Here is a 13,148-nt window from a genome sequence, read left to right on the forward strand (position 1 = left end):
TCCTGACTGCTGCTTTCAGAGACCCTTTCTCTGTTGAGAAGCGGGTGTTTGTGAAAGGCTGACCCAGACTTTGCGTCAGGAGACTGTGGTTTTCTCAGACCCCTTCCTGCTCCTGATGGCGCTTGGAGCCTGGCACGCGGAACCATCTGAAGACGGGGCTGCTGCTCCAACTTGATTCCCCAGAACCTCGCTGACCAGAATCCTCAAGAGACCAGGCTTTCTTGCCAGTGGCAACAGTAGCCAGCAGTCAGAGGGAACTGCTCACTTGGGAGAAGGCCTGGAGGTCCCTGGAGAGGGAGGCTGTCCCAGGGTGGGTGTCCTCACCTCCCCGGGGTCAGGAGTGGAAGGAAGTGCTGAGCAGTGGGCAGAGGGGCTGGGCAGCCAGGACAAGTTCCCTGGAGCTGGATGGGGCCGCTGGGCAGCTTGTGGAGGAGCCAAGGGCTGGGTGGGGCCAGGCTGGAAAGCAACAAGGAGCTGGAAGGTTGTGTTGGCTTGTTACCGAAGAATTCAGGAGCATTAAAAAAGGAAGAGACAGAGGGCTTCCCTGGTGGTGCAGTGGTTAAGAATCTGCCTGCCAATGCAGGGGACAGGGGTTCGAGCCCTGGTCCGGGAAGATCCCACATGCCGTGGAGCAACTAAGCCCGTGCGCCACAACTACTGAGCCTGCGCTCTAGAGCCTGTGAGCCACAACTACTGAGCCCGCGAGCCACGACTACTGAAACCCGCATGCCTAAAGCCCGTGCTCTGCAACAAGAGAAGCCACCGCAATGAGAAGCCCACGCACCGCAACGAAGAGTAGACCCCACTCGCTGCAACTAGAGAAAGCCCGTGTGCAGCAACGAAGACCTAACTCAGCCAAAAATCAATAAATAAATTTGTAAAAAGAAAGAAATGGAAGAGACAGAGAGAGAATATCATCAAGGGGGAAGTTGAAACAAAGAGAGGAGACAATAAAGGCAAAAAGTCTAGGGAGCAACATGTAAGAAAACAAGATCGTATTATGGGTTTATTTAAATTATTTGAAAAAGCAGGCTCAGAGCAGGCTTACCCAAACTCTCTTCATTTTTATTTTTTTTTTATTTATTATTTTGGCCTCACAGCTTGTGGGATGTTAGTTCCTCGACCAGGGATTGAACCCAGGCCCTCGGCAGTGAGAGTGCCGAGTTCTAACCACTGGACCACCAGGGAGTTCCCTCTTCATTTTTAATGCCGTGTGATAGTAATGCTGAGACACTGCAAGACCCTAATTTGTTGACAAGAGATTATTACATTGGGTTTGTAATACTATATTGACAAAGGCAAGAAAGCAAATTAATTAATTTTAGAAATAATTTTAATACAGGTGGAGAACAAGAGGGCTGTGATAGTTAAAGAATTGTCTTGAGTAACTAAAATATATACTTAACAAATTCTGTAACATCTAATTGGATAATTAAAAAATTTCTCGGTACAATACTGCCCTCTTCTGGATAACCCTAACGATGTTCAAAATTCTAGACTCCTTTCCCCAGTCTCCTTTGTTATCAGTTGGAAGTGAACTTTTTAGTAGTAGGCAGGGAAGAGAGTTGTTCAGTGGCCAAAGGGGTGATTTGGGGATTAAGGACCATGAAGACTGTTCAAGGTGTCTTCTTCTGAATTACATGCAAAGTCCTTGCCACCCATCTATCAAAAAATACAAATGTAGATGCAGCAGTTTTAAAAACAAGTAAAACTTAAAAAACAAAAATAAAACAAAAAAAACCCTCAAAACATCAAAACAAAGGGACAAACAAACGTTAACACCCCAGACATTTAAACCACTTCTAAATCATATACAGGCTCCAGCAGTGTCTGTGACCCAGCCGGAACCCTGGACTCCAGTTTGGTAAGTAGAGGATTGTTTAAGGGTTGCGATTCTAACTATTGTTCTGATACTTATTTGAGACCGACACATTTGGGAGCTTCCTGAAATTAAAAGTAAATTAAAATAAGACCTGAGGCCAAATAGCTTGAAGAGACCATTGCTCTTTTTCAAAGTGCATATGTGATATTGTGATTTTCTGCCCAAAACAAAAGAATACGGTTTATTTAAACTTTGAATTGTAGATTCCTAGCATTACTCTGAGGGCGTTGCCACCCTGGAAACCTGCACATAAGCCTGCCGTACATAATTAAAATTAAGAAAATCAGAGGCCAGTACACATTTAATTAAGCTGTGTACAAAGTAATTGCAATTTATTTGCTATTACTCCAAGCACAATACCATGGCATTCTGATTCATTTTCTAAGCACTTTAGAAATTATCTGTCTTCTTGGCCTCAGAGCTTGGAGAAGCTGGAACTCCAGGCCCTGGAGGGAAAGGGGAGAGACATTTTGCCTTTTCACTATGGGGCTTCAAGATGTTTAAGCAAGGCAGTGACTCTGGCATATTATAGACACACTTGCAGATAAACATAATTTTCTACTACCTCTCAGCATGTTAAATATTCAGATATTTTCCATTAAGATTTATAGTCCATGCTGTAACAGAATCAACAAATAATGACAATGTTATAAATGAGTCGTTAAAATTTTTTTTCTTTTTCTGAATTTTCCAATTTTGCTTTAACCACATATATGGCTTATGTGTATAACAAATAAATAAATAATAAAACAAAATCAACTAGCAGACTGTTGAAATCAACCCAGTACTTTTATTCCGCCTGGATACACTTAATTTACATTTCGTGACCAAAATATATTTCTGTGACAAGCTTTGTTCAGAACACTTGTTTGGAAACCTCTTAATTCTGAGATGTCAAGCATTAGTTTGATTTTCTTTTAAAGGGGCATTGCCGATGCAAGCTTCATGTTGAAAGTCCTACTTGTAGCATCTGCAAACCATTATATTGGAATCTGGCCAAAGAAAACCCCAGTGGATGTTCAGGTGAGGTTTCCTACGAACAATATTTTACTATATTGTAATTTCCTCTTGATTTTCTTTACCTCAGTGACTCAACTCACAAAAGAGCTATTGATTTAATCTGTTCAGTTTGTTTGAAATTCTGTATAAATATCTTGATTTTTTTTCCCCCCACTTTTGGCAGAACTTCTGTCATTTTCAAAATCTCAGCAAGGGATTTATATCCTGTTTCCATATGCATCATGTTGTTTGAGAAAGCAGCTGCTTGATAAATGGTTTTTCCGCCTTGTTTTTATAATCTACACTTCCCGGTTTAATTTTATTTTCATTTTATGCTTAGATTGAAGCCAGTATAGGAACTTGGAAACACCAAGCTTCAGATGGCTAAGTGGAGTGAATATCTTTTAATAGGGTATATTTTCATGTAAGCATATCAATAATGACCTTGACATTAGAATCATTTAAAAATCCCATGATGTTGTAGCTTTTGTCTTTTATGAGTGGTCATAAACAAACCAGTACTCCTTGTAGGTAGATGGTATTGATCTGGCTTCTGGCTTCTGCTGACCCCAGAAAGCAATTCAGTTTTATGCCTGACTGCTGCAAAGTGGAGTTCTGCTGAAGCATGCCAGAAAGTGATTGTAGTATTGCTGGTGTGTCCTGTTCCCAGAGCCGGAACTGTCCTTTTTTGTAACCTTGGTCCAAGGATGCTCTCTTATCTTCCCAGAATGCCAATGCCATGTGGCGGGAACCGTGAGCGGAATTGGAGAGTGCGGGCAGGTAATGTGGGCCTATTTTTCCTGGGATGCCGGTAGAATATACTAGCAGTTAATTGTGGGGTTTCTGCCGGAGGGTGTTAGTGCCATCTTCATGGAAGTTTTCAGATCCCGGCTACCCTGCTTCATATGACACAATGAGCCAGTTTGAAATCTTGAAGATTAGCAAATTCTGTAATCTCACCAAATGTTGTCATCCGCTCATTGTTCTGCAGTTAGATGGTGACTGTCACTGTAAGTCCCATGTCGGTGGTGATTCCTGTGACACATGCGAAGATGGATATTTTGCTTTGGAAAAGAGCAGTTACTTTGGGTGTCAAGGTAAATCCTTCCAGGGGGTTCTGAGTAAGGCAAAAGGACAAAAGATGGGCAAAGACTGGCAGAGTAACCTTGCTTCTGAGTTCACTGTCTTCTTGCAGACTTTCTGATGGATGGGACTGAAAAGATCTGTCCAGGGAAATTGGCCAAACATTCCCTTAAAACTAGAAATAAATTGCAAACAGGGCTGCTTCCACTTTTCTTCTACCAGCACACTGTTGGTTTAATTATAAAAAATCATAATTGGGATGCGGGGGACCCATAGGGGAGATGTAAATAACATCAAGACTTAGAGATTTTAAAGATAAATTTTGAAATATTAAAAAATCTCACACAATAATATTGTGTGATAATACCATGTTAAATAATGAAGTTGCAGGAGCCCCACAAGGCTACTCTGGTATCTTTCAAGCAGCCTCTCCTTAGCACCCACTGTTTACAGTAGCACTATGCTGTGAAATCGTGTTTAGCTCCTGGGCTGCAGTCGCCTTACATGGGACAACAGTGTTGGAACTGGCCTACAAGTGCACCTCCAACTTTCACGTGGACTCTTGGGGGGACTTGCTGTCTTACTTTGGGAGGTTCCTACATATTTCAAACACCTGCCAGATGTGAGGTGTGGCAAGGGAAAGAAGGCGCAGCCCTGCAACCCCGGGCTTCCTGATTTCCACTTCTCATAGAGGGAGGGGAAGCCTCCGGCATGGAGATGCTTTGATGGGTGACCACTGCTGTTTCCCGACTCTCAGGGTGTCAGTGTGACATCGGTGGAGCCGTCACCCCTGTGTGCAGCGGGCCCTCCGGAGTCTGCCGGTGCCGAGAGCACATCGTGGGGAAGACCTGCCAGCGGTGAGTCCCCTCCATACTGACGTCGTGAAGGCTCTCTCAGAGTCCTGTCTGTGCCGGCAGTTCTGGGGCAGAGAGAAGCGGTCCCCAGGTGAGAGGGCCAGTGAAGCTGTACTGTCATTTGCCATCTGGACACTTGTCACTGAGGCCAATTAAAACAGGAGGTAAAGTTGCCCTAAAAACGGTTCCACTTTGTAGATCACAGAGTGGCCTCACTGGAAAGTTCCCAGAGGTGCAAAAAGCCAGCTGGGTGAGACTTGGGCTGGATGCACGAGGTGGGTTCCCACAGCTGAACCTCCATGTGGAAGTCACAGCCTGGAGGAGCCCAGCAGATGCAGCTCCTGCTTCTCCCTTGGGATCCGTGACTGTGGGGGTGGGGGTTAAGGCAACTTTAGAAGTGGGAGGAAGTCCCTCATCTCATGCAGAAGCAAATCAAAATGAACGGGAGCAAGGGAGCCAAGTGGAGACTGAGGTCCCAGAGGGACTATAGCAGGTCTGGAGCACACTGCCTCTGTCCTGCCTGTTTAGCAGTTTCTATATTTATCTGAAACCATGATCCATCCGTAATTGTCCATTAGTGGAAGGAAGAAAATTTTTAATATTCTGACTTTTTAAAAAAAATAATATTTATTTATTTTTGGCTGCGTTGGGTCTTCGTTGCGGTGCATGGGCTTCTCACTGAGGTGGCTTCTCTTGTTGCAGAGCATGGGCTCTAGGCACGCGGGCTTCAGTAGTTGTGGCACACAGGCTTAGTTGCTCCGCGGCATGTGGGATCTTCCCAGACCAGGGCTCGAACCCATGTCCCCTGCATTGGCAGGCGGATTCTTAACCACTGAGCCACCAGGGAAACCCTCTGACTTTTAATCATACACTGAAACTCTTGTGAAATGCAACTTCTAAATCTCAAGTACCTTCACTACTTCTGCATTGTCAACAGGTTAATAAAGAGATCTTTAACGTAATCAAGACGAACCGTATGTATTGGGTTGGCCAGAAAGTTCGTTTGGATTTTTCTGTAAGATGTTACAGAAAAACATGAACGAACTTTTTGGCCAAACCAGTACTTAGAATGACGCTTCTCTCCTTTTCCTCGATGTTTCCAACATTTGAATTCTCAGGATCAGAGCAACTCAGCTGTGCTTTCTTCCATTGTTTCTAAATGACAGTAAAAGGGGCCTCATAGTAAAATGTATGTGAAGAAAGGCACGTCTGTAGTTTTGTTTTCCTGCAGATGAGCGAGGTTCACCATAGACCAGAGGAACTTCATAAATTGGCTCAGGAACATTTTCGACCCGTGTTTTACCTCTTCCCGCCTTCCTGTTGATAAAGTGAGCTTTCCCCCTACTGAATCAGCATGAGTTTTTTCTCCTTCCAGCTATGTAGGTGATTGGCTAATTTGAGGGTTGAAATAATGCATCAGAATACATTACCCACCCTGAGGCCAAAATATTGACATTACAGCCAATACATATATATATGGAATTTAGATTATCCTTTGATTTAGTAGTAAATGATAAATGAAATAAAAGGATAGCACACCAACAACATAGATGCCACAGCACCTTTTTCCGGGTTGATAAATTTTGCGTCTTTTTGTCCTAAATTCCTCCAAATGTTTGTTTACGGTATTATTTGTGTATTTTTAGTTTTTCTTACAAGTTTAGAAAGCATTCACTTTGTTTTCTAAATAGTTTTTGTGATAACGTAATATGTGTTACATTGTAAAATTTTAATAAGTACCTAAAAGTAAAAAGGCAAAGGAAAATCTTCATTCTGCCGCCCAGAGATAACCCCTTTTAATATTTTTTGTATATTTTCTAGGCTTTTTCTATGAATAAAAATTAGTATTGTATTTTATCATATAATTTATATCAATTTTTTCACACGATATCATGAACATTTTCCATTGTAATTAAGTAGTGTTCAAAATATTTAATGGTTACATAATATTTAATAATTTCTTTATTTCATAATTGTACATATATTTTGTTTCCAAGTTTTCACTGTTGTAGACATTCTTTTATGTTAATTTTTTTTTTTTTTAATTTATTTTTGGCTGCGTTGGGTCTTCTTTGCTGCGCGTGGACTTTTCTCTAGTTGCTGTTGTCTTCATTGCGGTGTGCGGGCTTCTCACTGAGGTGGCTTCTCTTGTAGTGGAGCACGGGCTCTAGGCACGTGGGCTTCAGTAGTTGTGGTGATGGGCTTAGTTGCTCCACGGCATGTGGAATCTTCCTGGACCAGGGCTCAAACCCATGTCCCTGCATTGGCAGGTGGATTCTTAACCACTGCGCCACCAGGGAAGCCCTATGTTAATTTTTGACCCTATAAAATCATTCTTTAGAGTATATTCCCTGAAGTAGAATTTCTATGTCAATGGGAATGAACATTTTTAGGGATCTTCATAAATTACCTCCATAAATTACATTCATAAATTACCTTCATAAGTTGTAAGCATTCCTAATTCTACTTGCAATATAGGAGCATGCCCTTTTATTTCACTTGACTAATTGGTCTTTATGGCTTTAAATCCACTAACAGCTATTAGCTTGGGACTGGATTGTCAAAATACTCCATTTTGAAGAACTTCAAGTAGTTTGAATATAAAATGTCACACAAGCAATAGAATATTTTTGATCCCTCTCTGTGACCACCATTATCAGACTCTTGAAAGGAATCCATTTATAGGCATATAGTTTAAGAGAAAACAAGACATAGAAAAGTCGTTCTAATGATCAAAATATATATGTATATGTAGAGAAAATGTATCTAACTTGTAAACTTGGCATACGAAGTATTTTATGTCGTGTTCACTATGATATCTGCAGTGCTTAGCAACAGTGCCTGGCAAAGATATTAATATTTGTGTAATCAGTGAATATGAGTATAAATGAATGAATTTATGGTAAATAGCCCAATTTGACTTTGCTAAATCGTTGGCAACCATTTAAAACATTTTAAAGGGTGCTACCACTATGGGCTGTTCTCAATGCTTTTCTCACTTGACTGCTTGGAACGAGTAGCGTTGGGTGTTTTCTGTGAATGTTTACATGAGCGAAAGCAATAATTTAGAGAAAAAGCAGCCCCCCCCCCCCTCAATTTGTCCTTATTTAATGTGCTCTGTCAATTTGGTGGGAGTTCTTTCAGTGATAGCTATTGGGATTTAAGGCTATCCAGATTATCAACGAACTTCACTTTCTGTATCCACATTTACATTTTATTTATAAAAGACCTGAAAACAACTACTATTTCCCGGATTTGCATCATATGAGGTATGAGATTGAAGATGGCGCTACACCCAATGGAAGAGCGCTTCGGTTTGGATTTGCTCCCCTGGAGTTTCCTGAGTTCAGCTGGAGAGGGTATGCTCAGATGACCTCGGTACAGGTGAGCAGCCAGGAGGAAGCAGCCTCTGGGTAAAGCAGCCCATACACTTGCCCACAGCCCTCTCAGCGAGACCCCCAAAAGGTGAACTCTCCCAAAACGAATTCCAGGACTCTTGTTCTTGAGAGGGTAGATGGGGTGCTGGGTAAGGTTGGATTTTAACTGATAAGCATATATATCGATTTCACAGCTTATTGTTGCTTTAATTTGGTCACCAAATCAGAAAATGAAGGGATTAAAGAAAGATGGCGCTTATCCCTGGAGACTTTTTATAAGAAGTTTTCCAGACGAAATTAGGCTATATTTTAACATGAGAGACAATTTTCTTTAAAGCCATTTGTGGAGAATAAAAATGAGTTAACTTAATTCCAATAAAGCCTGTGTTGCTGAATTTTGAACAATGCTTTTTTTTACTTTTTATAACTCTGAATTACTATATGAACAGAAACTAAGCTAAAGGAGGAGTTTTAGTCATGCTATTTAATTTTTCTTTCCCATATTTCTCCTGTCCTTCAGTCTTCTCTACCGTACCCATCTCTCTTGGTTTTGCAGTGGAATAATTAAGGAATTTACACATTGTCTGTTTACCTTTAGAACTTATACAACATTTATAACTGAACGTTTCTTTATAGTCATTGAGTAGTTTTATCCTCAGAATTTCTCTCTGAGGTTGCTCTCTTCAAGCTGTTTCTCAGTGGAGAAATTCAGAATAAAAGAGGCAAGTTGATGACGATGGTAGCTCAGTATGTGTCCTTAGCAGGTCCAGGACTAGTGCTTGCTATTTCTAAATCAGGCAGCCCTTAGAGAAACAGGGGTGGGGTCACAGTTCCCTAGGAGCCCCGATTGATTCTAACGTTGCTTCTTGCCTGGCAAAGTGCCCCATCTAAGATGCCTTTCGCTAACAGTATCTGGTATCTTAAGACACTCCACTGTTTCCTCCTTCTCCCCAAATACAGCAATTCAGTTTCTTTAGTTCTCTGCTTTTACTTCATTATTCAGAAAAAAGCAGTGCATTCCACTGAGTCATAATAGGATGTGAATGACTAAGCCCAGTCAAGGTATATACCTCCTCACAGGTGTTTGCAGTTTGAAAGAATAGCTGGTTAACACAAAGGAATGAATTTCTAATGGTGGATTTTTCTGTAAGTATTTTTAGTCAGAGGACTTGGGTGGTGTTCCCTGGAATCACCACTTACTTTACTCTGCCCTTAATACATTGTTGCATTTTTATTTTCCAATGTGGAACTAACCCTTAAAGAGGAATTCTGTCAAACTGAGAGGGCCAGTTGGAGTTCCTCAGTGTGGGTCAGCTGCAGCTCCTGCTCCCAGAGCAAAGGATTCTACCCAACGCCAGTCTTTATGGTCACGGATGTCTTGTTCAACAAAAGTCCCCTTCATTTCAAAGGAACTGCAGGAAAGACCTAAAGAACTACTGGTTTAGAAATTTCCATCTTTCATTAACTTTCCTTGGGCCACAGCTGGATCTGGACATGTGCTCTGTGGTTCAGAATTGAAATAGTCTAGTGTCTCCTTCAAGATCATGGGCCCAGCAACACTTACAGAGCATTGTGTTGGCAACGGGACCTGGGGACCAGCAAGACCCCCTGTCCCCAGCAGAGAGCCCACATTCTTCTCAGACAGGGACTGAGATAAATTCCATATGATTTAGCAGGCAGATTTTAGTTACATCTAGATTTCATCGCTAATGTGTTTGGGATCTTATAACCTCTCCTTAGCCACCACTGGTTTCTGTGACTGTTTCAGATGTTACGCATGTGAAGTGGACTCTGGAGTGCTCTCTCTCTGGGGCTGGTGGTGTTAAATAACATACTTTCTTTTCCTTCTGTTCTGCCTTTTTATTTCTCCCAGCCAGTGGTGGTTGCCCCGTCACTGTTTCCTTCCCTGAACTAATCCATCTAACATTCCGCTCTGTCTGACTGATTACTAAAAGGTCAAAAGAGGATCTCGGTTGCTGAGGGAGTGCGTTTTCACTGAACCTTTAATTGTAAGTGATTTTAATTTATTGGCTGACTTGCCTGTGTTCATCTTCCGCAGAGTTAGTCACTTGGTGTTTGTTGAGTGGGTGTGAATGCGTGTGTATATGAGTGTGTGTGTGTGTGTGTGTGTGTGTGGTTTCACTACAAGCTCAGTAGTGAAACTGGAATGCCATCACTGGTTGGCTAGCATTTCTTTTAACCAGTTGTCTCTTCTATACTTTATGGGTTTTTGGTATTTTTCAGAATGAAGTAAGGATCGTGTTGAATGTAGGGAAGTCAAGTCTCTCCTTGTTTCGGGTTGTTCTGAGATATATTAACCCTGGAGCTGAAGCAGTATCTGGCCGTGTAACTATTTATCCATCCTGGGCTAAGGCAGGTGGGTAAATTTTCAAGCCTCTTTTGGATAAAGAAGCGATTAATTAGTGAAACATTTTCTCTAATTTTCACAAAGTTGATCTCTTTAGAAAACATGAAGCCTGGGATGTAGTCTGATTGGGACACAGATGCCCTGTCCTTTGTACCTTTTCAATCTCTAAATGCTCTGAGTATTTAAATTTTGCTGTTAAATTTGTTATTAACTGTCATAAAAGAAATCAATGTAACAACATATGTACCTTGGCTGAACCCTGTGGGTTATGATATCACCACAGGGCAAAGCTAATTTATAGCTCATTCAGGTAAAGTGGGTGTCACCTTTGTGGTGTTACTTGAGAGCCCCTGGCCTACTGCCCTAAATTCTCCCATTGTTTCAGGCAAACCAAGTAATTCAAGGAGAAACAGGTGAGGACAGGAATTTTTCAGATGAATGTGGTAAAGCATGAAGCCCAAGAGAGCTCCAGGGAGGAATATGCCAACCTCATTCAGGGGTGAGGGATTCCTGGGGGCAGACGAGGAGCCCAGTCAGAGGGCAGATCTCACCACAGTCAGAGATGAGGGCTGGAAGTCTGTTCTGCAAGGAGTGAGGGCTTCCACTCGTCCAGGAACAGACTACTGGGAATTCCACAAGGACACAAAATGGCGCCAATGGAAATCTAATTCAGGTGGGAAATTTAAGCGCCTTCGTTTAGTATCCATGGCAGAGTCGGACTTGGGGAAGAAATGATGTACCCAGTTGTGTCAGCCAAGCTTGTAAGGCTGGAGGCTGATTAGACAGTAGCTACTAGGAAGAACTGGCAAGCTTGCTTTATCATTTACAGAGTACTTTGGCATCCATTTCCTCACACGATAAGAACTTTGTGAAACCGAAGAAGGTTGAGGAGGAAACAGCTGAGAGGCGTAGTAAATTTTCTAAGCACACAGCTGGTCTTTGTAGACAAGACCCAATCTTCAGAGCCCAAACCCTTTCTAATGGACCCACTGCCTCCCAGGGGACAGTGCCATCAGCAATTTGCCCTCCGTTAACTCAAACAGTTGGAATACATTGTGGTTTGTTTTCTTGTTCTCTGGGACACCTTTCCTAAGCCCCCATGTCTGAGTCAGGAGCCCAGCTGTGTATTTATTCCGTAGTAACCTATGCCTCCTCCCAGATGCCACTGTCCACGCTGTACCATATTTTCTTCTGGTCTGCAACCCCGCACCTCCCCTGTCCCCACTGTCAGGGAGCAAAGGCCATGCTGGCTGTGTTCACTGCCTGGTCCCCAGAACCTAGTTCCAGCCCTGACACATAGTGGGCCCCATAGATGTTTGTAGAACAGGAGAGTGAATGCAGGTATTTGGAGTAAACATTTCTTCTAAAGAAAAAGCCTCCATTGGACTCCGATGCAACAGTTTTGTTTCTGAACCTTCTACAGAAGGTCCTCTGTTTGTTTAATGCAGAAGAAAACATTGCATCCTGAAAACAAAAGAAAACCGAAACTTTTTCATATTTCAAAATGAATGCCTGTTCTTCAACAGAAATTAAAAAATTTTTAATTACATATAAACAAAAAAGGAAAAAAAATAGTTTAATATCTAATGTAATATACTGAATACTTACTATGTGCAAAGAACTTTTCTAAGCAGTTTACATGTCTTAATATACTTAATAAATTTAAAAATTACAATCCCAGCATAGATAGCCACTGCTAACATCTTATCAGTGATATCTTTCTAGTCTATTTTATACATAGGCGTATGCATTCATGCAATTGTTGAAAATAAGATCAGTAAATCTGATCAGTTCATATGATCAGTAAACTATCTGAAACCTTTTCAGATGTCAACTGAATGTTCAAAGCTGAGTATCTAAAATCAGAACACTGGCTGCTAGAAAAATGCCCTAAGCAATTCTTTTTATTTCTGATAGATGCTGCTCAAAGCAAAGAGACCATCTTCCAGCCAAGTAAGGAGCCGGCCTTTGTCACCATACCCGGAAATGGTTTTGCAGATCCATTTTCAATTGTACCAGGAACATGGATCGCTTGTATTAAGGCGGAAGGAGTCCTCCTGGTAAGAGATGGTTCTGAGGGGAGATTCTTCCCCTCCTAGAGATGGTCCATCCACAGTGACCCACAGTGACCAGAAGATAGAAAAATCATAGCTGGTTCCCTTTGAGACACAGGAACCTATGGTGACATTTGCCCTCACATGACATAATGACATAGGAGCCAACTTAAAATAGCTTTTATATTCTTCCAGCCAGCTTCTCACTGGCTAAAAAAAAAGAAATTTTTTACTCAGAATGACTCAAAGATATTAAAATAAATGCACAACCTTTATGAGCATATGTCCCAGCCTTTCAAAAGTTTCTTTGGGATTTTTCATCATGAATCAGAAGGGCGATAAGAAAAAAATTAACCTCTCTGGGAACTGTGCACAACGAATCAGAAGGAGCTAGAGGAAGAAAAGATCCTAACATGAGTGAAGTTCTTGGTGGTGAGAAGCGAAGGGAGAGACGAAGAGCCAGTGCCTCTCTGTGACATGCTTCCTGCCTCTTTCTGCCTTGACTGTGGCAGTAACATCATCAAACAGATT

The 13,148-nt window shown here is 41.8% G+C and overlaps 1 protein-coding gene across 1 annotated transcript in view; it reads left to right on the plus strand.

The window, feature by feature from the left end:
* LAMA3 (laminin subunit alpha 3) overlaps window positions 1-13,148 on the plus strand; it is a 238,643-nt gene that overhangs the window by 103,299 nt on the left and 122,196 nt on the right. The window contains 8 exon segments of the mRNA XM_036874222.1: window positions 1,818-1,864; window positions 2,806-2,905; window positions 3,609-3,661; window positions 3,873-3,978; window positions 4,722-4,821; window positions 8,046-8,202; window positions 10,440-10,572; window positions 12,481-12,623. Coding sequence (XP_036730117.1) covers window positions 1,818-1,864; window positions 2,806-2,905; window positions 3,609-3,661; window positions 3,873-3,978; window positions 4,722-4,821; window positions 8,046-8,202; window positions 10,440-10,572; window positions 12,481-12,623 — 839 coding nt within the window.

The sequence above is a fragment of the Balaenoptera musculus genome, chromosome 14 (genome assembly GCF_009873245.2).
Source record: "Balaenoptera musculus isolate JJ_BM4_2016_0621 chromosome 14, mBalMus1.pri.v3, whole genome shotgun sequence".
NCBI lineage: Eukaryota > Metazoa > Chordata > Mammalia > Artiodactyla > Balaenopteridae > Balaenoptera > Balaenoptera musculus.